At 42.1% G+C, this 25,554-nt stretch overlaps 1 protein-coding gene and 1 non-coding gene across 18 annotated transcripts in view; one reads left to right on the plus strand and one right to left on the minus strand.

Annotated features, from left to right (window-relative positions):
- CRACD (capping protein inhibiting regulator of actin dynamics) overlaps nucleotides 1-25,554 on the minus strand; it is a 297,618-nt gene that overhangs the window by 27,912 nt on the left and 244,152 nt on the right. For 4 of the 17 annotated variants that reach the window (XM_078367192.1, XM_078367193.1, XM_035293656.3 and 1 more), the window contains 2 exons: nucleotides 4,321-4,456; nucleotides 1,253-1,468 (listed from right to left, as the gene is read on the minus strand). The exons of 2 other annotated variants lie outside the window; for them this stretch is intronic. In XM_078367192.1, the coding sequence (XP_078223318.1) occupies nucleotides 1,253-1,468; nucleotides 4,321-4,440 (336 nt within the window). In that variant the 5' untranslated portion in view covers nucleotides 4,441-4,456. Of the gene's footprint in view, nucleotides 1-1,252; nucleotides 1,469-1,718; nucleotides 1,760-4,320; nucleotides 4,457-4,690; nucleotides 4,848-6,620; nucleotides 6,820-25,554 lie in introns of all 17 variants that reach the window. 11 more of the 17 variants (XM_078367198.1, XM_078367201.1, XM_078367200.1 and 8 more) reach the window with 7 other exon arrangements.
- Nucleotides 13,988-14,094, plus strand: LOC118152553 (U6 spliceosomal RNA). The gene has a single exon (XR_004741305.1). It is a non-coding gene; the product is annotated as a U6 spliceosomal RNA (small nuclear RNA).

Below are 25,554 nucleotides of genomic sequence, written 5' to 3' on the forward strand. Positions count from 1 at the left end.
GAGTGGAGACTCGTGCCTCTACGGATACTCCATGTTGCTGGTGGCCATGTATGGAGTTACTGTTGAAACTGGAATGTGAGCTACAAGGAACTATATTTTATTCATTCAAATTGGACCATTTTGTTGAAATGTGGAATGCTGGAGAATGACGTTATAGGAATGCACATCCATATTTATAAGGCTTATTCCTACAGTGTGGAAATGCCGAGCACCCCGTATTCTGCAGCTCTCTGCCAGTGTCTAGATTTTCCCATGCTTCAGACTGTGTCTGAAGAGCAAAGCAGAAAAAAAAAAAATAAAGTTGCTGTCTTCTTGAGCAAACTACAGGTATCTCCATAGTTAAAACGAATTTTTAAAAAGCATACAGAATTAAAGACATCCTGCTCTAGGAAGAAGTGGCTAAGAGTGGGTATTTATTCTTTGTGTCCTTGACAGCTGCATTAAGGTGTCAAAATCCCCGAATGTATGATTTTGGTATTTGTAAATGAAATCCAGCTTGGTGGGAGATACAAGCTACTCAGGATGGAAATTTTCCCTCCTACACCAGATAATCCATGGTACAAACAGACTAAGCATTTCCTGACAAAGCTATGGTATAATCCTAAAAATTACCTGCAGACTTGGTGTGGTACCCCTGAGGTTTATCACCAGTTAGTACATACCTCACAGCCTGGTCTGATCTTAAACAAACAGGCACCCTCCCTGATCCATGCTAGTGGGCAGCTGTAGGGAACGTTAAGGTCATTATAGCTGAAATGCAACGAAGTGCAAAGCTTCTGAAGCCGCTCAGTGCTACAACAGTGATTTTATAGAGATCACAGATCTTAAGAGCAGGAGGGGCCCTCTGATCACCCCTTGTGTGTGTGCTCCTTAGTTTTCAGAAGGAAAAAGTGTCAGTGAGGTTAAACGACTTCACCCAAAGACACACAGCCAGGTGGGGCCGGCTTTGTATTTCACCACATTCTGTCACTCATTCAAATGGTAATCATACTACCAGCCATGGAGCAACTCTGTTATGTAGAGTCCTCACAAAGGACATCACTCTTGGTGTCCCGATAACTGCCCTATATATTTATTTTCACTATGCACATGTACTATTTTTATTTTTAGGAAAAAATGGTGATTTTTCTCTTAAAACGTTCAATCTTTTGCTACAGAAATTGTGGCAGACGGTAGATTCACGTTACTGAGGAAAGGGGAGGCTGGTGTATGCTGTATTAAGTTCTTCTGTACTCAGTGGCGAGATACCAACCGGCAACCTAGGACAGTTCTCGGTGAGCTGACCATGTGCGGGCACTAGAGGGCAGCCTTTCCAAACGCAGGCATTGCAGACACCCTCCCGTGGGTCTCTAGGGGCTCCAAGGGCTGGAACTTTCTTAAGCCACAGAGAAAAATGGCATTCCAATAGACATCTCATCTCAGAAAAACGTCTTAGTAATGGTGGCTGATCAGCTTTCCAGGACATAATCTGTCAAATAGGTGTTTTCCATTACTTCTCTCTTTTTAAAAATAAACATACACACGTACACAAAGACAATTCCAAACATAAAAACATACATGCCTCAGACACAATTAAATTCTCTCATTCCATGCTGGCATCTACAAGGGGGCAGTCTCTTAGGCTGCTTACTAAGCATCAATACCAGCATCACGCTGTCATGGAAAAATGCAAAGCATTCATGCAAGTTAATAAAGTTACTATCATTTCTATGACTTACCAGGAACATACTGCTTAGTCGACTGAAAAATAAAGCACAGTCTTTTTGGGGGTGATACAGTTATATCTCAAGTCACTCCAAAAAGTAACGATTTTATTGATTATGGTCCCCATTTCCCTCCGCAAAGAGCGAACAAAGCCTTTTATGTTTTCAAAAATATAACCACAGAGCTGAAAGGAAGCTTGTGAATCCATGCAGCAGAAGCAAAACTAGGCAGACCTCATATGAATAGATACCGTCAAAATGAGCGCACACAAATTAGTTATTCTGCTTTACTCACATTTTTCTTCCTGCATTTATACAATTGTTGCTTCGGGGAAGTTAGTCATTTTACATTTTATTAATTATAACATCAGATTCTTTAAAATCATGCCTTACTGTTAACAGAAATACTAGGCACTCACTTTTTTTAAATTTTCTATCTTTCCAATATTGCAGAATTATATAGTACATTTTTTACAACACGAAATCCACTTCTTGGTGTGGCAGTGGCATGTGGTGTGATCTGACACAGCAGATAGCATTGAAGACAAGAGATTTTTACCTGATATTTTTAAAAACTCCTAAAAAGCTCTCATAAAATACAGCTGTTTTGTGAACTGAAATCTGTCAGTCATTCCTCTTAGAAAGGGGATACGATGAACCAGAAGTTCACAACTTCTTAAGAATAATATTGCAAGAATCAAAAGACTTGAAGAAGGAAAGGTAAAGAGGAGGTGGGTCAAGGTTTTCTTTGGCCATCGCCATCCTCCCCTCTTCTTCAACCCGTAAGAAGTCACAGCTTGCTTTTTCTACAAAAAGTGTAAGAGCACAGCCAGCTAGAATCAAGAATGGAAGCTGGTTAGGAAATACTGAGCTATGAAGGACATGCCTGAGGTTGGCCCTGAGGGCGGGACACCACTGCTTTGGGCAGTGGTGGCAGCAGGCATCAAGATCTAGGCAAGTCGGGTGTGGTTCTCGGTGTTAATCACGTCCCCGTCTGCCACATGCTACATTCAGCTGGGTGTTATGTGGAATATGTGACCAGTCACATGTTCCTGGTCACACATTCAGGATGAAAATTTTTTACTGAGTACAATCCTTCAGTGCATCAGCAGCTACTGAGGGCAGTTGTTCTTTTTTGTTTTTTTTTTTTCACTCGTTCATTGATTAATTCATTTATTAATCCATTGTTGTAGACTTACAGACTGGTGGCAATCAGCAGCCCAGGGCCCTCTGTTCATAACCTGGAGAGCCTCCAAGCAGCTAGCTGGAGAGCCTCAGAGAAGTGCTTGCTTGGGCCTTTCTCTTGGGTAAGTGAAGTTTTTTTCGACAAGCTCTCACTGTATCACCCAGGCTGGAGTGTGGTGGTGTGATCTCAGTTTACTGCAACCTCCACCTCCCAGGCTCAAGCCATCTTCCCGCCTCAGCCTACTGAGAAGCTGGAACCACAGGCCATACCCGGCTAACTTTTGTATTTTTGGTAGAGACAGGGTTTCACCATGTTATCCAGGCTGGTTTGGAACTTCTGAGCTCAAGCAATCCACCTGCCTCAGCCTCCCAAAGTGGTGGGATTATAGGCATGGGCCACCATGCCTTAGCCAGGTGAGAGAATTATCTGTCAAGCAACTAGGCAGACCTCATAGTCAGGCTCTAAGTGTCTTTGCTCTTTTTGCTTTTCCTGTATTGCCTGTCCTTTCAATCATATTTAGTGAAGAATTCTTTATTATATTTTCATTGTTAGGGAGGTACCACCTGAGTAAATTTTAGGTAGGAAAACTGCCCCATTCTGCAGAGTGAACTGGAAGCAGGCTTACAAGCTTTGTGATTTTCTTCTGAGACCAGGTGGCTCAGGGTAGCGAGATTTACAAAGACAATAGAAAAACAGAGCCATATTCACTGTCCAATTATAGAGACTCGGAAAGTGGATATGCGCTGTATATACTCTCAGTTGACAGCCTCAATTCAGAGATTATGAGCAATGCTTAACGGTTAGGAACTCTTCCTCACATCCAAGTCCTGTAGCTGTTTTTTTTTTTTAGATGGAGTCTCACTCTGTCAACCAGGCTGGAATGCAGTGGCATGATCTCGGCTCACTGCAACCTCCACCTCCTGGATTCAAGTGATTCTCCTGCCTCAGCCTCCCTTGTAACTGCTATTACAGGTGTGTACCACCACGCTCAGGTAATTTTTTCATTTTTAGTAGAGATAGTGTTTCTCCATGTTGCCCAGGTTGGTCTTGAACTCCTGAGCTCAAGCAGTCCACCCGCCTTGGCCTCCCAAAGTGCTAGGATTACAGGCCTGAGCCACTGTGCCTGGCCCCAAGTCCTGCAGCTTCTCTCAGGTACTTGTTCTCATGTCCAGTAAAATATGAGGGGACAATTTGAAAGAAAAGGAGAGAGTGTGTCATGCAGGTGGCTGCAATGGTGACAGTGTAGCTTTTGCAGGTAGACAGGAGGTTTCCAGGGAATAGAGCCGAATTCAAGACAGCAACAATTCTCACTAGTAGTGACCCCTGGACTTCCCAATCCATTACTCAAGGCCAAGTTCAGAACTTTACCCACTTCCCTCCATAGCTGGGCCCTTCCTACGGCTCTGACCTTCCACTCTCAAGCTGTCTTACCTGAAGAGTTTTGACTTTGCCCAGGATGTTGTCCTGTGACATTGCTTGAACTGTCTGCTCACTTTCTGCTCCCCCATCAGGGATAAAAATACTGTCATGGGAAAATGCCCGGGATCCCATAGAATAGTTGAAGGACCTGGAATGCAAATCATGTGCTTCATTTTATTAGGATAAAATTTCTTGTGGCAATTCAGTTTTCTGTTTTTCCTGATTGGAGGGACTCCACCTACATTCCCTGTCTTGCTCAGCAAGCACTTCCAGTGTTGCGTCCCTTTCTGCTAGGGGTCAGCCAAGGAGTTGGGTAGACGAAAGGGTCCCACAGGCACAGGGGGGCACATGTCTTACACAATCCTGGTTCAGAGCTACTCACCGTGAGAACACAAAGACAGTTACTTATTTGTATAGGATCCAGGACAGAAGGCACTGCAGAACTTTTAATTGGAAAAGCGTTTCTCCAGCTGAGCTGTCACTATCAGTTTTGTCCCAGTAAGTCTTGCCAGCCGGAATTTATTAAGTAACATGCAAGTCTAGAAGAGGCAAGGATTTCTTTCTTTTGGATTATAACCAAACTGAGAGAAGATATATACATCCCAAACAAAGACTTTGGAAGAGGATTAGAGAATTATTGATAGAGACGATAAATGCTTTAGGAATTTCAAGAAAATGGGAGACATTTGTGTTAGGGCCATTCTGATAGCTTTGCATATATGGAACACCTTATAGGTGGCTGGTGTTTTTAAGGAAAAGTTTTAAAATTTTTATTTTTATTTATTTATATTTTTTAGAGATAGGGTTTCATTCTGTTGCCCAGGCTGGAGTGCAGTGGTGTGATCATGGCTCAATGGAGCCTCAAACTCCTGGGCTCCAGGGATCCTGCAGAGTGACTAGGAATACAGTCGTCTGCTCCCACATCCAGCTAGTTTATCTTATCTTTTTGTAGGAATGGGGTCTTGCTATGTTGCCAAGGCTGGTTTTAAACTCCTGGCTTCCTCACAAAGCACTGGGATTACAGGCATGAGCCACTAAGTCCGGCTAAAACACTTTAGTTGAAGGGCGGGACTTGGAAGAAATCTGGACATCTACCTGACAATAAGGAATAAGCCATGTGAAAAGCATGAAGAGGGCTGGGTGCAGTGGCTCACACCTCTAAGCCCAGTACTTTGGGAGGTGGAGACAGGTGAATCATCTGAGGTCAGGAGTTTGAGACCAGCCTGGCCAATATGGTGAAACCCCATCTCCACTAAAAGTACAAAAAAATTTAGCCAGGTGCTGCCTCTGGACTGAATTACAGAATGCAGTGGGCAAGGTCCTGGGGCAGCTGTACTTGTTATCTGCCCAAATCTAGACCCTGTTGGGAACACTAATTACCAAATTTTACCATCTAGTTTGCTAAATTACAGACAACATGGTGTAAAAGTGTACGAGGTTTACAAACAAAAGACTTGGATATGAGCCTCCTGGATATGTGATCTTAGGCAACAATAATAATTATTATAAACATCAACCCTTACTTTGATTAAAAAAAAAACTGTGGAGTTTTACTTTCATTATCTCATTTAAGCCCCATCATCACCACCTTGTGACAGATGAAATTCAGTGAGTGAATAACTTATATAAAGACGTCCACATTGAAACAGTAGGGTGAGAAACTGAATTCAGATCTGCTGAGAATACTCCCATGCCAGCCAGCTGCCACATTTTAAAGTGGTAGAAGGTCTTATAGTATTGCTACCCGTGAGTGACACAGGGTATGGGAGATGGTGCAGATGCCATGGGGGCTGGAATATCAGAGGGCTGAAGATACTAAATAGCTAGAATAATGCATAAGTCTTCAGCTAAATAACACAGGGCACCATATAGCAGCAATTCCCTTTGTGAAATATAAGGCACTCTTTGAGGAAACATGCAGGGAGATTAGTATGTTATGCTTTCCCTGTCCTCAGAGAATCTGGGACCTATGTCACAAACTGAGCTTCCACGTTCACCTAAAAATGTTATGAAATAAACTTTGCATTTGAAGTTGTGGAATCGAACTTCTGAACATTCTGTCTAAACTTCTTTTTCAGACCCCTGGTTATGACTCAGATGAGAGAAGGGGTAAATGACTTCATTTCTATACCATATTTTTGCAAAGAGCATACACACACACACACACACACACACACACACACACACATTCCCAAACATATATATACATATACATATATATATATACAGGTTCCCAAACATTCATGTAAACACAAATATGCCCATGTATAAGTCCATCCTCGATGCTCAATAAATGTCTCCTAATTTCTCACAGTTGTGTGTATAGAATCCACCAGTGCTAGGTTAAGCTCCATCCCAGTCTCTAAGTCGACCTTGACTGAGTGATGACGTTTATCTCCGATCCCATTCTTTCTTTCCACATAGGCTAAGAACTGGCCCTCTTCCTGCACTTTGGTGTTGACTCCAAACATTCCTGTTGCCAGCAAAGATCTGATGTCCATCCATTACCCACTTCCAGATGATCATATTGAAAACAAGAGAAAATGAAGGGTAATCATAGTAGTAGTAGTAATTATAATAGTGGTGGTCACAGTGGTATTTATCTTAGATAAATTTTTTGAACACTTGTGATGTATCTTGCATATATGCTAACCTCTTTAACATAATATCAGAATCTTTTTGGTATAGAATATTTAAACCTTATATGGTAGGCACTGTTAGTAAGCCTGTTTTATGGGCAAGGAAACTAAGGTTTGAAGACAATGAGCAATTTGCCATAAATTAAGTAACTGTCTATGCGATAATTCTTTTCTGGCCCCTCTCCCATTGGTCTACTTGTCTGGTTTTTTGTTTTGTTTTGTTTTTACTTGTCTGTTTTTATACCAATAATACCACAGTATCTTAATTGCTGTAGCTTTTTAAAGAGTCTTGATATGTAGTAGATTAAGTTTTTCAACTTTGGTTTTCTGAGTTTTAAAAATGTATTTATTTATTTTTTAAGGTGGCTATTCTTGTCTCTTTGTATTTCTACATAATATTTTTTTTTTTTTTTGAGACAAGGTCTCAGTCTGTCACCCAGGCTGGAATTCAGTGGCATGATCTTGGCTTACTGTAACCTCTGGCTCCCGGGTTCAAGCAATTCTCCTACCTCAGCCTTCCGAGTAGCTGGGATTACAGGTGCCTGCCACCACACCTCGTTAGCTTTGGTATTTTTAGTAGAGATGGGGTTTTGCCATGTTGGCCAGACTGGTCTCAAACTCCTGGCCTCAAGTGATCTGCCCACCTTGGCCTCCCAAAGTGCTGGTATTACTGTGTGAGCCACTGCACCTGGGCCCTACATAAATTTATACATATACACATACATGAATATACTAGTGAGATTGCTTTTAGATGGCATTAAATCTATACATTTTTAAACTGATGCTTTTACAATATTGCCTCTTTTAATTCATGAACATGGGCTAACTCCTTATATATTTATATCATTTTTAATTCCTCTTAACAAATGTGTTGAAGTTTTCTGTATAGAGCTCTTGTACATATTTTGATAGGTTAATTCTTATATATTTGATGTTTCTGAATTTATTGTAAATGGTATAGACTAAAATTTCTATTTTCCAATTTTTAAATTAGTGGATATAAAAATATAACTTATTTTTGTATATTGCTCTTATAACCAGAGACTTTGCTAAGTTTATTTATTAATTATAATAACGAGACTGCTGATTCATTTTTTTTTTTTTTGAGATGGAGTTTCGCTCTTGTTACCCAGGCTGGAGTGCAATGGTGCAATCTTGGCTCACTGCAACCTCCGCCTCCTGGGTTCAGGCAATTCTCCTGCCTTAGCCTCCTAAGTAGCTGGGATTACACACATGCACCACCATGCCCAGCTAATTTTTTGTATTTTTAGTAGAGATGGGGTTTCACCATGTTGACCAGGATGGTCTCGATTTCTTGACCTCGTGATCCACCTGCCTTGGCCTCCCAAAGTGCTGGGATTACAGGCTTGAGCCACCGCACCCGACCTCTATTCATTTTTTTTTTTAAAGACAGAGTTTCACTCAGTCACGAAGGCTGTAGTGCAATGGCTCAATCATAGCTCCTGGGCAACCTTGAAATCCTGGGTTCAGGGGATCCTCCTGCCTCAGCCTCCCAAGTACCTGGGACTTCAGGCTCATGCCAGCATATCTGGCTTTTAAAATTTTTGTAGAGATGAGGTCTTGCCATGTTTTCCAGGTGGGTTTGGAACTCCTGCCCTCAAGCCATCCTCCCACCTTGGCCTTCCAAAGTACTAGAAATACAGGCATAAGCAACCATACCTGATGCATAGAATTTTTGTACATATGCTTGTATTACTGCATCTTTGAAAAGACACATGATCTACTGATGTGGTTTGGATCTGTGTCCCAAAATCTCATGTCAAATTGTAGTCCCCGGTGGGAGGTGGCTGGACATGGGGATGGATTTCTCATGAATGGTTCAGCATAATCCCCTTGGTGCTGTTTTCATGGTAGTAGTGAGTTCTTGCAAGATCTTGTTGTTTAAAAGCATGCAGCACCTCCAGCCTTGCTGTCTCTTGCTCCTGCCATGTGAAACACCTGACTCCCTCTTTGCCTTCTGCCATGATTGAAAGCTTCTTGAGGTCTCCTTAGAAGTAGAAGCCACTATGCTTCCTGTACAGCCTGCAGAACCATGGTCAATTAAACCTCTTTTCTTTATAAATTATCCAGTCTCAGGTATTTCTTTAGAGCAGTGCAAGAACAGACTAATTCAGCTATCTTTTATTTATAGCTGATTTTAAAATTAGTCTATCTTTGGTATTTAGCAGTTTTACTCTGGTATAGCAGAGTGTGAGCTTCTTTGAATTTATTCAGCTTGGGTTACACAGTGCTTCTTAAATCTGTGGCTTGATGTCTTTCATCAGTTTTAGAAAATTCTCAGTCTTTATCTCTTAAACATTGTTTCTACCCCATTTTTCCTCTAATCTCCCTCTGATCCTCCCATGTTAAATCCTTTTAACTACAAGCCACACATCTTTTATTGTCATTATTGTAACTACCATTCTTTTTACTCAATATGATCTAGACTGGATATTTCTATGGACCTGCTTCTAACTCACTAGTTTTCTCTTTAGCTAAGCCCAATTTGCTGTTGAAACCTAACTGCTGAGTTCTTAATTTCAGAAATATATTTTGGATCTCAAATTTCCACTTAATTCTCTTTAATAAATTCAAATTCTCTGCTGAAATTCTCCATCTTATAAACTATATTCTTGAATATATTAATCAGAATTATTTGAAAGTCTGTCTGAAACTCTAACATCTTGGTCACCTTTAGGTCTATTTCTATTATCTTGTTTTTCTTGTAGTCTGTTTCTTAGATGCCTGTCAATTTTTAATTAAAATTCAAACATCATGCCCCCAAAATTTTAGAGGCTGGGTTCTCTCTTTACCTTCTTCCAGAGAGAACTCACCTGATCTTCTTGAAGGCTGCAAGCAGCAAAGAAGCACATCACTTCAATCCAATCAAAGACTGAGCTGACTGACTCATTGCTGGTTAGCAATCTTTGCAAGGCTTAGACTACCTCTGTTTTGTCTCCACTTCTAGGGTACAGTACTCCCAGAGCCTCAACTGAGAGCCTAGGTTATTTCCTAAGTTTCCCCTCCTTGGCACATCTGAGCATAAACTGTTAGAAGTAGCTGCACCACATTTTAAATACTTTGCTGCTTAAAAATTTCTTCCAACAGATGCCCTAAGTCATCACTCTTCAGTTCAAACAACCACAAATCCCTAGGGAGTGAACACAATGCAGCCAAGTTATTGGCTATGGTATAACAAAGGAGACCTTGGCTTCAGTTCTCAGTAAGTTCCTTATTTCCATCTGAGACTTCATCAACCTAGCTTTCACTGTCCATATCAGTATCATATTTTTAGTCACAAGTATTTAACCAGTCTCTAAGAAGTTCCAAACTTTCCCTTATCTTCCTGTCTTCTTCTGAGCCCTCCAAACTCTTCCAACCTTTGCCTGTTACCCAGTTCCAAGGCTGCTTTGACATTTTCAGGTATATTTATGGCAATGACCCATTCTTTGGTACCAGTTTTCTACATTAGGTCATTTTTGTGTTACTGCATAGAAACACCCGATGCTGGGTAATTGATAAAGAAAAGAGCTTTAACTGGCTCATGGTTCTGCAGGCTGTACAAGCATGGCACCAATTATCTGCTTGGCTTCTGGTGAGGGCCCCAAGAAGCTTACAATCATGGTAGAAGGTACAATGGGAGCAGGCACATGGTGAGAGCAGGAGCAAGAGGGCAGCAACTTGTATAATAGTACATCTAATATTAAATCTTTGGTAAGCATGGTTACCAGTTCCAGCTCTAAACAACTCTACAACGTAGATTATTTTCTTTTTTCTGAAGGGGAAGCTGAGGCAACGCATGGATAAAAATATTGCCCAAAGTTCCAAAATTTGAGGCATGGTTGGAACTGAAACTTAATAGCCTAGGCATGGAGATCTTAGCTTGAAACTATGTTCTAATAAACAGAGAGCTTGGTGGAACCATTGTGCTTAACCAGCTGGGAATTGCAAATTACATGATTGGGAGGTGCAGCGGCAATTTACCACAAATTGTACCTTAGCAGAGTTCATCTGGATTTCTTTATTCTTGACATTTAAAGATCATTCACAGTTGATTGTGAAGCAGGCCAAGTGCACTTCTTCTCGCTTCCTTTTAAGAGGGAACCAAGACTGAGGGGCCTTTCAGCCTCAATGCTGCAACTTTCCCTCCTCACTCTCTCTCTGCTCAAATGATAGAAAATGGACTTGCTGTGTGGGAACCTTTTCTTCTGCTACTGAGAACACAGAGCAGCCTCTTGCTTGTGAGAAGAGCGGTATAAAGACCTCTAAAACCCCACTGATTTTAAACCTTGAACTGGAGGATTGTCAATATAGTTATTTAGCAATCATTTTAATTTAAACAAGATTTGAAATCAAATGGAAAGCACACATGGCAAAAGCCAACTCTACGAAGAAAGGAAGAAAGGCCCAGCTGGGAAAGGCCCAGCACTGATCTCTGAGGAACAGTTTCATAAGCCCAGAGAAGAATCATAGCCCTGACTTATAGAGGCCAGGAAAATGGTCCCTTTGGATTGGACATCCAAACAGCAGAAGTTCCTGGGGCTCTAGAAGGCAGTCAGCTCTCCTATGAACAGAAAGAAGCACAGCTGAGATGTCGTAACTGTATTTTCTCCATTTCTGTCCTGATTTGCTGTTGTCATTGATATTATTTTTATTTACAGAGAGGTTGGGCTTTGAAACATTTCATCAGGGGTTTCTAATCAGCTCAAATATACCAGCTTTTGGTCTTGCCCCTCTACTTTTCACTGCCTCCTGCAGTTATCTCTCCAGAGACATTGATGAGAACAGCCTGAGGCTGCTCTTCTGGCTTTACCTTTAAGGACTGCCTAACTCCAATACTCTCTTCTCCATATGTGTCTCCAGCTGTAGTGGACCCTGCTATGTGCCTCTCCCACTGTCTCTGCAAACTCAACATGAGATAATCAATTTTCCTATGGAACTCCTGTCTCTCCTATTTCTTTGTTACTCTCATTCCCCCATACTCTGTGCTATATTATTTTCTAAGTGAGGTAAGGTCCAGATTAGGAGGAAGATAAAGTGCAAAATCCTTAACAGGTAACATCGCCTGTGCTTTCACTTTCAGAAATACTTCAAAGACTATGTAAAAATCAATGCAGAAGACTGGAAATCCTGAGCCTGCAGATCCATTCTGAGCCTGCATTCCACTCTGCCTGCCAATAATCCTTCGCACCTGTGTCTGGAGGCCTGGCGCACTGCTCTTCACATCTCTAGTGATTCTCTATGAGTAAGCTGCCAGCAGCAAAAGACAGTGTGCTCTATCAGTGATGACAGGGACAGCCCTCACAGAGCCAACAGCCATTGCGAAAGGGCCCCTCTGTGCTCATGGAGTCCAAGACCCAAATCTTTATGGATGGAGAAGCTGAGGCCCAGCAATGTGAAGAGAGAGACTCAATCAAAACAGAACTGAAACTGGAACTCAGCCTCCTGGCTCACTGTTGACAGGGCTTAGTACAGTGTTCACAGATGTTTGGATTTCTTAGAGAACAAAGACATTGTACGAATGGCAGCTGCTGGATCATGACAAGAAAGGGGCATTAACTTAGAGGGTCCTAGTTCACCCACAATTACAAATCTTATGCAAAAGAGGATATACCAGTTTTACTTTGTTTCTTTTGTTTTTGAGACAGTCTCACTCTGTTGCCCAGGCTAGAGTGCAGTCGCACTCTGCTCACTGCAGCCTTGAACTCTCCAGGTGCAACGGATCCTCCTACTTTAGCCTCCCAAGTAGCTGGAAATACAGGTGTGCACCACTGTGCCTGGCTAATTTTTTAAATTTTTCATAGAGATGGGATCTTGCCATGTTGCCCAGCAGGTCTCAAACTCCTGGGCTCAAGTGATCCTCCTGCTTTGGCCTCCCAAAGTGCTGATATTACAGGTGTGAACCACTATGCCCAGCTCAGTTTTACTTCTTAAATACAAAATCTGTCAATACCAAATGGGATCCCAGCATCCATAAATGTTTTCATATTTATGTAATATTGATCAAGGTTTTATTATGATAAAATACAACATAAAATTTACCATTAGCATTTTTTGTTTGTTTGTTTGTTTGTTTGTTTTTGAGATGGAGTTTCACTCTTGTTGCCCAGGCTGGAGTGCAATGATGCATGCAATCTCGGCTCACTGCAACCTCTGCCTCCCAGATTCAAGCAATTCTCTTGACTCAGCCTCCGGAATAGCTGGGATTACAGGTGCCTGCCACCTTACCCAGCTAGTTTTGTATTTTTAGTAGAGATGGGGTTTCTCCATGTTGGTCAGGCTGGTCTTGAACTCCCAACCTTAGGTGATCTGCCCGCCTCAGCCTTTCAAAGTGCTGGGATTACAGGCATGAGTCACTGCACCAGCCTCATTTTAACATTTTTTTAGTATACAGTTCAGTGGCATTAAATACATTCATATGATAATGAAACCATCACCACTCTCACCTTCTAGAACTTTATCATCATCTCAAACTGAAACTTCATATCCATGTAACAATAACTCCCCATTCTTCTCTCCCTGAAGCCCCTGGGAACTATTATTGTACTTTCTGTCTCTGAATTTTACTATTCCAGGTACTTCCTTAAATGGAATCATATAATATCTGTCCTTTTGTGCCTGGCTTATTTCACTTAGCATAATGTTTTGAAAGTTCATCGACACTGTAGCATGTATAAGAATTTCCTTCCTTTTTAAGAAGGAATAATTCCAATGAATGTACATACTATGTTTATACATTCATCCATCAATGGGCATTTGGGTTATTTCTCCCTTTTGGCTATGGTAAGTAGCGCTGAAATGAACATGGGTGTGCTGATGAAGATTTTTAAAATACAGGAATGCAACCTAATGACTCATAACTATGTGCAGACATAGCTGAAAGAGTAAATAGGTGCACCGAAGTCCCCATTCCACACAGATCTACATCATCTTGATATCCTCCACCTGACAGATTAAATCCTTAGTATCTGTAAAGATCAGTAGAGACCGCATAAGACCAAAGAAGTAAAAGAAAGAGGAGGAAGAAGAGGAGTAGGAGGGTGCTCCCTTCACCAGCACATACACTAAAACTGGAATCATATGGAGAAGTTTATCATGGTCCCTGTGCAAACATGACATGCAATTAAGTGAATTAATGCAAAAACAAAAAACCAAATATCGCATGTTCTCACTTATAAGTGGGAGCCAAGTCTTGGAAACACATAGACATAATGATGGGAACAACAGACACTGGGGACTCCAATAAGAGGGAGGGAGGGAGCAGGGGCCAGAGCTGTTAAATTTCCTGTGGGGTACTTTGCTCACTATCTGGGTGGCAGGATTAAACTAAGCTCAAACCTCAGCATCATGCAATATACCCTTGTAACAAACCTATACATGTGTTCTCTGAATCTGAAATGGAAATTAAGAAAAAATAAAAGTAGTAGGAGGAAAGTAGGAAGAGGAGGAGGAAATTAAGAAAAGGGGAAGAAAGGAGGAGAACAAGAGGAAAAATACTTGACATTTGCCTAAAATCATGGGAAATTTTGAAGTCAGTTCTTGAAAAACGGATCCTGGTATTTAATGCACAGAACATTAGCCCTTGGGTTCCATCCCTGCCACTCCTACCCAAGAAGGTTCAAATACCAGGAACCCACTCCAGGAACTATTAGCTAGAGACTAGAAGCTTTGAATAGGCTGAGTCAATTCTAAGGCAAGATGTGTTTAGCACTAAGAAAAACTCACAGAGGTTTACAGAGTCCTGTTCTACCTACATCTTACAACATTTAAGCCCTTTGATCTAACTCATTATGGGTTTAGAAAGACAGCAGGAAACACACATTGCTGTTTCTCCTTTACTCTATCTCCTCTTTCCTTTCATTTACCCAGAGTCAGATGAATTAACTCTAAGATTCTACCTAGAGGCTCTAAACGGCCAGGCATGTTGGCTAATGTCTATAATCCCAATGCTTTGAGCGGGAAGAACAGTTTGAACCCAGGAGTTCAAGATTAGCCTAGGAACCAAAGCAAGAGCCCATCTCTACAAAAAATAATTTAAAAAATTAGCCAGGTTGGCTGGGTGTGGTGGCTCTTGCCTGCAATCCCAGCACTTTGGGAGGCGGAGGTGGGCAGATCACCTGAGGTCAGGAGTTCAACACCAGCCTGGCCAACATTAGCGAAACCCTCTCTATTAAAAATATAAAAAATTAACTTGGCATAGTGGTTCACGTCTCTAATTCCAGCTACACAGGAGGCTGAGACAGGAGGCTCATTTGAACCCAGGAGACAGAGGTTGCAGTGAGCTGAACTTGTGCCACTGCACTCCAGCCTAGGTGACAGAGTAAGATTCTGTTAAAAAAAAAAAAATTGGCCAAGCATAGTGCTGCACATCTGCAGTCCCTGCTACTCAGGAGGCTGAAGCGGGCAGATCACTTGAGCCCAGGAATTCAAGGCAGCGGTGAGTTATGATCATGTCACTGCACTCCAGCCTACAAGACAGAGACCTTGCCTCTAAAGATAAAAGAAAATAAAAGGCTATTTTAGAATAAATAACATGGTACTGTCAAACTCACTTTTGCAACAAATACATCAAAATACAGTGCATTCTGAAGGGCCTGTTTCTGTGCTTCAAGTTGTCAAGAGCTTAAGAAACTCAGCAGAAGCCTAGATGGGCCATTGTAATCTGCTGGAATTGTATAAGGATAGGATGATTATGCTAATACCATGCTAGCAGCAGTGGATAGGGTTCACACACTGCAACCGTAGCTCAGGTGAAGCTTTCATTTTTATTATTACTTTTTCTGTTGAAGCCGGTGCAGACTTTGTTTTCCTAGACCATTTGAGAGGAAGTCACTGGCATGATGATCATCACCCCGACCAGGGCAGGCAGTGGGGCCAGAGGACTTGCTGTTGAACACACCATAAGATGTTCATGGGAACCTGCAGAAATAAATGCAGGAACCAGGAGGGCAGTTGAAAAATCAATGAGTGTATAACTGTCATTGTTGCCCTGGTTTCACTTCCACCCTACTGCAATGCAATTGACATCTGTAAATGATCTCCCAGTTACATCTTTTCCAATTCAGTTTTCTCTGAAACCCAACAGTAATCTTTTTTTTTTTAAGACGGAATCTCGCTCTGTCACCCAGGCTGCAGTGCAGTGGCACAATCTCTGCTCGCTGTAACTCCCACCCCTGGGGTTCCAGCGCGTCTCATGCCTCAACCTCCCAAGTAGCTGGGATTACAGATGCGTGCCACCACACTCAGCTAATTTTGGTATTTTTAGTAGAGATGGGATTTTGCCATGTTGGCCAGGCTGGTCTCAAACTCAAGTGATCTGCCCGTCTCAGCCTCCCAAAGGCTGGGATTATAGTCATGAGCCACTGCACCTAGCCCCCTACATTAATCTTAACTAATTTGCCAGCTTAGAAACCACTGGTGTTTCTCTGTGCCAAAATCTTCCCATAGAAAGCTTCAGTGATTGCTTGGCACTTAAGCTTTTCATGCCAGAGTCCTAAACTACTCTGGCTCCATGAAACAGAGGTTGTGCAGTATAGGGACTTTAGTGCTTACCTCTGAAACCTAGTTCTACCATTTACCAGCTGTGTGGCCTCCAGCAAGCTCGAAACCTCCAGGTGCCTCAGTTTCCTTAACTGCTAAATGAGGATAATAATAGGACCTACCTCGCTGAGCTTTCATTAGAGTTATATTTATAATATGTAAAACACTAAAATAGTGTAAGCAGTGCTGGGCATGGTGGCTCACACCTATAACTCTAGCTTTTTGGGAGACCAAGGCAGGAGGATGGCTTGAGGCCAGGAGTCTGAGAACAGTCCTGTCTCTAAAAATAAAAAATAAAAAAATTAATGGGGCAGGAATGGCCCGTGTTTGTGATCCCAGGTACTCAGAAGGCTGAGGTGGTAGGATTGCTTGAATTTAGGAGTTTGAGGCTCCAATGAGCTGTGATCCCACCACTGCACTCTAGGCTTTGTGACAGAGCAAGACCCTGTCTCTTAAAAAAAAAAAAAAGGTTATCGACAAAACAAAGCAATGGGGAAAGGATACCCTGTTTAATAAATGGTGTTGGGAAAACTGGCTAGCCATGTGCAGAAAGCAGAAACTGGACCCCTTCCTGACACCTTACACTAAAATTAACTCCAGATGGATTAAAGACTTAAACATAAGACCTAACACCATAAAAACCCAAGAAGAAAATCTAGGCAAAACCATTCAGGACATAGGCATAGGAAAGGACTTCATGACTGAAACACCAAAAGCATTGGCAACAAAAGCCAAAATAGACAAATGGGACCTAATCAAACTCCACAGCTTCTACATGGCAAAAGAAACAGTCATTAGAGTGAATCGGCAACCAACAGAATGGGAAAAAAATTTTTGCAGTTTACCCATCTGACAAAGGGCTGATATCCAGAATTTACAAAGAACTCAAACAGATTTACAGGAAAAAAACAAACAAGCCCATTCAAAAGTGGGCGAAGGATATAAACAGACACTTTACAAAAGAAGACATACATGAGGCCAACAAACATATGAAGAAATGCTCATCATCACTGGTCATTAGAGAGATGCAAATCAAAACTACATTGAGATACCATCTCATGCCAGTTAGAATGGCGATCATTAAAAAATCTGGAGACAACAGATGCTGGAAAGGATGTGGAGAAATAGGAACACTTTTACACTGTTGGTGGGAGTATAAATTGGTTCAACCATTGTGGAAGACACAATGTTTATTGTGGCACTGTTTACAATTGAAAAGACTTGGAACCAACCCAAATGTCCATCAATGATAGACTGGATAAAGAAAATGTGGCACATATACACCATGGAATATTATGCAGCCATCAAGAATGACGAGTTTGTGTCCTTTATAGGGACATAGATGAACCTGGAAACCATCATTCTCAGCAAACTGACACAAGAACAGAATATCAAACATCGCATGTTCTCACTCATAGGCGAGTGTTGAACAATGAGAATACATGGACCCAGGGAGGGGAGCATCACACAATGGGGTCTGTCGGGGGGAAATAGGGGAGGGACAGTGGGGGGTGGGGTGTTGGGGAGAGATACATGGGGAGAAATGCCAGATATAGGTGAAGGGGAGGAAGGCAGCAAATCACATTGCCATGTGTGTACCTATGCAACAATCTTGCATGTTCTTCACATGTACCCCAAAACCTAAAATGCAATAAAGAAAGGTTATTATTTAATGTCACTCTACTTCAAGCACCCCTGAGGCAAACCTGACCTGTCAGTCCTCAAATATCATCACTGGGCTCTATCACGGCATGAGATCTTCTGCTGCAAGGACTGCCCAGTGCCAGTCTCACAATTTGGTTCTTGTCCATTGATGTGCTTTGGATTTGTGTCCCCACATGAATCTCACGTTGCATTGGAGGAGGGGCCTGGTGGAAGGTGATTGGATATGGGAGCAGATTTCCCCCTTGCTGTTCTTATGATAGTGAGTGAGTTCTCATGAGATCTGACGGTTTAAAAGTGTATGGCACTTCCCCCTTTGCTCTCTGTCTCTCCTGCTCTGCCTGGTAAGACTGCTTGCTTCCCCTTCACTTTCCAACATGACTGTAAGTTTCCTGAGGCCTCCTAACCATGCTTCCTGTTAAGCTTGTAGAACTGAGTCAATTAAACCTCTTTTCTTCATAAATTACCCAGTCTTTTTATAGCAGTGTGAAAACAGAGTAATATACCCATCCTTCAAGGTCCAGCTCAAATCTAATTAACCCCACACATCTTTTCTTGCTCCCTTTTGTCCCTCAGGAATCCTTTTGCATGAATCTCATGCTGTTTGATGCTACAGTTACTATAATCAAGCCTTTCAAGAGAGGGAATATAAAATTGCTTCGCATGTTGTAAAGTATGACACAGATATGATTTTTTTTTTTGAGACAGAGTCTTACTCTGTCACCCCGGCTGGAGTGCAGTGGCACCGTGTTGGCTCACTGTAACCTCTGTCTCCTGGGTTCAAGCAATTCTCCTGCCTCAGCGTCTCAAGTAGCTGGGATTACAGGCACCCACGAACGTGCCAGGCTAATTTTTGTATTTTTAGTAGAGACAGGGTTTCACCATGTTGTCCAGGCTGGTCTCAAACTCCTGACCTCAGGTGATCCACTCACCTCAGTCTCCCAAAGGGCTGGGATTACAGGGGTGAGCCAATGCCAATGTGATTTTACTGACAACAGTGATACCATCTTATCTCTGCCCCATAACTATGTGTGGCATGAGTTCAGGGGTCACATCTATTATCTTTGTTTTTCCCATAGTGGCTTTCTATAATAAAATTTGTCAGGATTTAAAAAAAATTTAGGATGGGTTCTTACTATGTTGACCAGGCTGGTCTGAAACTCCTGGGCTCAAGGAATCCTCCCACTCCAGCTTCCCAAAGTGCTAGGATTACAGGTGTGAGCCACTGTGCTCCATCAAACATTTTCAGTGGATGAGAAAATGATTACTACTGTAGGGTGAGCTGGTTTAACAGGTGGGTTTTCTGTAGAGAGGTCACTGAGGTGATGGAAAGCATGATGCAGATTTGTTATGGGAAAATGCAGAATATGCTCAGATCATGGGTATTTTCCCAGAGGTCACTGCAGAAATCTCCAAGAAGCTAGTGGGTGGGCAAGTCAGGAGGCTGTTCAGCCTCTCTCAACGTTTCTTTTGAGCCTTCTTTTCAACTTAAACCAGGGAAATGCTCCCCGCTTTGCTTACCACTTTCTATATCAAAGCTTCTCTCTCTCTCACCTAGTTTTCATGGTGTCTACAAGTGTCAGTTAACATACTTGGATGTAGGCAACAGAAAATGGCTTTGTCTCACTGAATCTAAAGAAAATGTACTAGAAGTACAGTGGAGGCTCACAGAACAAAAAGAAGCCAGACTGCAGGCTTGGAAAACCACTGGAGTTGGGTAGGAGAGCTCTAGAGCCTAGGCACTGGGAGCCACAGCCACCATTAGGCTGCAGGGAGAGCCAGTAACTGCTGCTCCTAGAAGTTGTGTTCCTTACATCTTTGATTCAGCTGCCAAGTTAAAGTACTAGGGGAGAACATCTGATTGGCCAGGCTGGGTTGCAGGCTCATGTCAGGCTGCAGCGGGAGGGGAAATGGAAGATCTGATCATTTTGGCGTCTGTCCTAGGAAGCAGGCACTACGTCCTATCAGAGCTACACACAGCAAGGTAAAGGCAACTCCCTGAAAGGGAAGGAGTTTTCAGGGAGTTGCCTTGACTTGAGAAGAGGAACTGGATGCTAATGGCTAAGTAACGAAAAATCAGCCACCACACTGTGCTTCTGGGTTTGAGTCTGGATTCTCTCTTTTAGTCTAGATGGATGACTCACTTGCATAACTACCTGTATCGTGATTCTGCTTCTCCCCAGGAGGCTGCCCTTCTTTCCTGGTGGCATGTGCTGCTGCCTGAGAGCAAAAAATGTCACAGCCCATGGTCCTGGGATGCTAAAACCCAGCAGGCCCAATGCTCTATGCTCATACCTATCTGGAGGAATGAGAGAGATGAGACAGAAGGTGCATGCTGGGCCTGTGGCCTGGGGCTCAGCACACTGGAAGGTCAGAGCAGAGAGAGAGGTTGCAAAAAAAAGTAAAACAAACTAAGTTAGCCCTGCAGCCATATTACTCCATCTCTCACCCACTGGGCACTTAGCGCTAAGGAGAGCAGACAGGTGTCAGGAAGAGCTCTCTTCATTTTAAGCTCTGTTGTCTGGAGCCACTATCTGCAATAGCATCTATGTGAAAGGAACAATGAAAAGCAAGGGGCAGTCTGCTAGGCAGAGTCATTTCTGAGAACGCTCTCCTCATTTACCATGATACAAGACAGGGACTGCCCTCTTTCTGTCCATGGGCTTTGTCATCTGCCTGTGACACCTGGAACTGTGACAGCCATCTTGTGACTATGAGGGAACAAGCCTGAAGACAAAGCCCCACTCCCTGAGGATGCCAGAGGAAAAGGGGACTCAGACTGGATCTTAATGATGTTGCTGGGGTGTTGCATCAACCAACCTTGGAACTTGGAAAGTCTTCCAGACTTTCTGGTCCATCAGACAATATACTTCATTCCTGTTGAAGATGAGAGTAGTTCTGATTTCCGTTACAAATGAAATCATCCTACCTGATACAGCCTTCTAGCCACTCTTCTAAGCACTGGGCACAATCTAAGACCTGCTGACATCATCCAACTTTGGAGTGCAAGCCTAGAAAGGGAAATTCTCCCCATCCAAAAAGTAGAAGGCTTTCTGCAGCTGCACAGTGAATGCATGCCTCAGGCCAGCCCTCCTATTCCTTATCCTTTGTCTTTTTTTGGACAAGAATCATGTAATTTGGGACCATAGATATTGGGTAATTACTATGGCAATGATTAGGGATTCACTTCAGGAATAAGGAAATATAATTATAGTTCCATTTCAGTTTGTTTCCATGACAACAGGGGCAACTGCAATTGATCAGCAGTTTTCTTCCTAAACAGATCCGTGAGTCTCATTCAAATGAAATGTTAAAGAGCAATTAAATAACTCATCAAGCAAACTAGAGTTGCTGGAAGAGAATGGAGTCAGATTATCTGACTTAGAGGCTCATCCTGAACTCGGGTATTTTATCGAAATACACGGCACTCAACAGGCTATAGTGTACCAAATTATCTGATAATTACAAGAGAAACAGGGTATGTCATACATACAAATTCTAGGAAGAGGAGGAAAATTTGGAATCTCAAATGAAGAATCTTAGAATTGGAAGTCAGCAGGTCATCCACTCCAGTCTGTAGGCTCAGTCCTGTGTCTATACCACCTAGAACAAGCGATCCTCTAACTTGCCTCTAAAGCCCACTTCACAGGCTTCCAGGCTATTTATTCCACTCCCCTATTTCCCCATGTGGAGAAAGATCTTTTCATGAACCTCTGTAGCTGTCATTTGAACCAATTTTCCTCTTGGTTCATGCTCTGGAAACAGTAGTCATCAACACCCTCTTTATCTCAATACTAACATTACCCTGCTTTTTAAAGTGCTTTATTGGCAGGGTGCGGTGGCTCACGCCTGTAGTCCCACCACGTTGGGAGGCCGAGGTGGGTGGATCACGAGGTCAGGAGTTCCTGACCAATCTGGCCAAGACCGTGAAACCCTGTCTCTACTAAAAATACAAAAAAGTTAGCTGAGCGTGGTGGTGGGCACCTGCAATCCCAGCTACTCAGGAGGCTGAGGCAGAGAATTGCTTGAACTCTGGAGGCAGAGGCTGCAGTGAGTCGAGATCACACCACTGCACTCCAGCCTAGGCAACAGAGCGAGACTCTGTCTCAAAATAAATAAATAACAAATAACAAAAAATTAAAAAAAGGAAGAAGAAAAAATACCAAAAATAAATAAATAAATAAAGTACTTTATTGCACATCATTGCAATGTCATACAAACTTTTGTCCTTCTAATAATCCTGGGAGATAGCATATCCAGTTAACAGATGAAGGGGTTAGCTAGGTCAGGATCACATAGCTCTCGATTGATACACCTGGCTTCACGAGGGGTCTCTAGTTCCTGTTCTGCTGCTGTTCTATTCCTCACATACTGTACCTCTAAGAATTGCTATATCTCAGCAGTCCCCAACCTTTTCAGCACCAGGAACCGGTTTTGTGGAAGACAATTTTTTCATGGACAGCGAGTGGAAGGATGGTTTCAGGATGAAACTGTTCCACCTCAGATCATCAGGCATTAGATTCTCATAAAAAGCATGAAACCTATATCCCTTGCATGCACAATTCACAACAGGGTTCATGCTCCTTTGAGAATTTAATGCCGCTGCTGATCTGACAGGAGGCGGAGCTCAGGTGATAATGCTCCCTGCCCCCCATTCACCTTCTAATGTGTGGCCTGGTTCCCAACAGGCCACAGACGGTACTGATCCACTGCCTGGGGGTTGGGGACACCTGCTATAACTGATTCATAAACCTTCTTTTCCTCTATACTTACTCAGCTCATCTCTGTTAATCTTCCTGCTTAGTCCCTAATTTTTATTTAGTGGATTTTGCACCTCTTCACCATTCCCTATTCAAGTTCAGCACATCCCAGGTTCCTAAGGATAGAAGATGAACAATCAAGTAAAAGAGGTCCTAACTTCATCCTCTGAAAAGCAGCAAGGCCAAGTGAATTGATGCACACAGTGGTAAGCAAGGAGTCTGCACTTCACTACCATTTCATTGGTGATATGACATCTCATGATACGAAATGTGATTCTTCCTTTTCCAGCAGGTCAGAGGAACAGTGATACTCTTTACCAAGGTGGGAAACTGGAGGACACATTAGATGAATGTTGACTTGTCCAATGGGAAAAGTCAGTGTGGCAAAGAGCAATAATCATGCATTCATTCGTTGAATGTTTACTGAATGCCTGCTATGTGCCAAGCCCAGCATTAGAGGATGGAAATACAGTGAATGGCAAGTCACAAGGCTTACTTCTATGGAAAGCTCAAGGAGGCTGTGAGAACAATGTCGGGAGGAGGGGCCTGATCTAGACTGAGGGAACCAGAGAAAGCTTGCTCTCCTAAGGAAGACACATTTGTGCAGAAAACTCAAAGATGGAGAGGAATTAGACAAAGGAAGGAGGTGGAGATGGGGGATGGGGCTATTCAAGAAGAAAGCACTACCATGTGCAAAATGGCCAGGCTTGGATTGTGGTCACATCTCTAACACTAACAGCACTGTCATCTCGTTGAGCCTGTTTTGCCATTTATAAAGTGAAGGTATGGGATCAGGACTAAAAATTACCCTAAACCTTTAATATTTTGTATTCCCACCAGCAATGTGTGATAAGAGCTCCAGGCCCTACGTATCTTCATCAACATCTGTTATCATTTATCTTATTTGGTTGTAGCCTTCCTAATGGGTGTGTTTGTGGTTTTGATGTGCACCTCCCTGGTGGCTAATGATGTTAAGCAAGTATGGTTTACGTGTTGATATTTTTATAACTTTTTTGTAGTAATGTCTATTCAAATCCTTTGCCCATTAAAAACATTTGAAGGGGGGTCATTTTATTATTAAGTTATGGGAGTTTTGTTTTTGTTTTTTATTTTTACCTATTCTGAATATGATTTACAAATATTTCCTTCCATTCTGTGGACTGTTTTATAACTTTCTTGAAGGTATCATTTATAACACGAAATTTAATTTCGATGTAGTCCCACTTTTCTGTTTTTCCTTTTGTCACTTGTGCTTTTGGTACCTAAGAAACCACTGCCTAATTCAAGGTCATGGAAATTTACTTTTTCCTTTAAGAGTTTTATAATTTTAATTCTTTTTTTTTTTTTAATTTTTTATTGGATTATAGGTTTTGGGGTACATGAGCAGAGCATGCAAGACAGTTGCGTAGGTACACACATGGCAGTGTGCTTTCTTTTCTTCTCCCCTTCACCCACATTTGGCTTTTCTCCCCAGGCTATCCCTCCCCACCTCCCCCTCCCACTGGCCCTCCCCTAATTCTTACATTTAGGTCTGTGATCCATTTTTAGTTCATTTCTGTATATTCTGTAAAAAGGGGTCCAGTTTCATTCTTCCGCATGTCATTACCCAATTGTCCCAGAAATATTTGTTGAAAAATTCTTCTTTGCCCATTGAATTGTCTTATCACTCTTATTGAAAATCAACTGACCACAAATGTAAGAGTTAGTCTCTAGACTCTCAATTCAATTCCATTTCATTGATCTACACATCTATCCTTATACCAATACTGCACTGTTTAGATTACTATAACTTAGAGGTAAGTTTTTTCCTAATTGGAATGTGTGAGTCTTCCATCTTTGTTCTTTTTCAATACTGTTTTGGCTATTTTGGGTCCCCTGCATTTCCATATGAATTTTAGGATTCACTTTCTAATTTCTGGGGGAAAAAGACAGATGGGATTTTGATGAGGACCACATTGAATTTGCAGATCAATTTGGGGAGTATTGACATCTTAACAATATTATGTTTACCAAACCATAAACATGGGATGTCTTTCCATCATTTCAATCTTCTTTAATTTCTTTCAATAATATTTTGTCATTCTTAGTGTACAAGTCTTGCACTTCCTTGGTTAAACTTCTTCCTAAGTAGTTTCTTCTTTTTGATGCTACGTAAATGGAATTGTTTTCCTAAGGCCATTTTCAGATCATATATTGCTAGAGTACAGATATATAATTGCGATACAAAAACACCAATCTTGCATCCTGCAACCTTGCTCAATCTTGTTTGTTAGTCTAATACCTTTCGGTGTGTGTATTCCTTAGGACTTTCTATATGTACAATCATGGCATCTGCAAGTACAGTTTTACTTCTTCCTTTTTAAGATTAATGCCTTTTTAAAAAATTTTTTATTGCATTTTAGGTTTTGGGGTACATGTGCAGAACGTTGCATAGGTACACACATGGCAGTGTGTTTTGCTTCCTTTCTCCCCTTCACCCACATTTGGCATTTCTCCTCAGGCTATCCCTCCCCAGCTCCCCCCTCACTGGTCCTCCCCTTTTCCCCCCAATAGACCCCAGTGTTTAGTACTCCCCTCCCTGTGTCCATGTGTTCTCATTTTTCATCACCCGCCTATGAGTGAGAATATGCGGTATTTCATTTTCT

The sequence above is a fragment of the Callithrix jacchus genome, chromosome 3, assembly GCF_049354715.1.
Source record: "Callithrix jacchus isolate 240 chromosome 3, calJac240_pri, whole genome shotgun sequence".
NCBI lineage: Eukaryota > Metazoa > Chordata > Mammalia > Primates > Cebidae > Callithrix > Callithrix jacchus.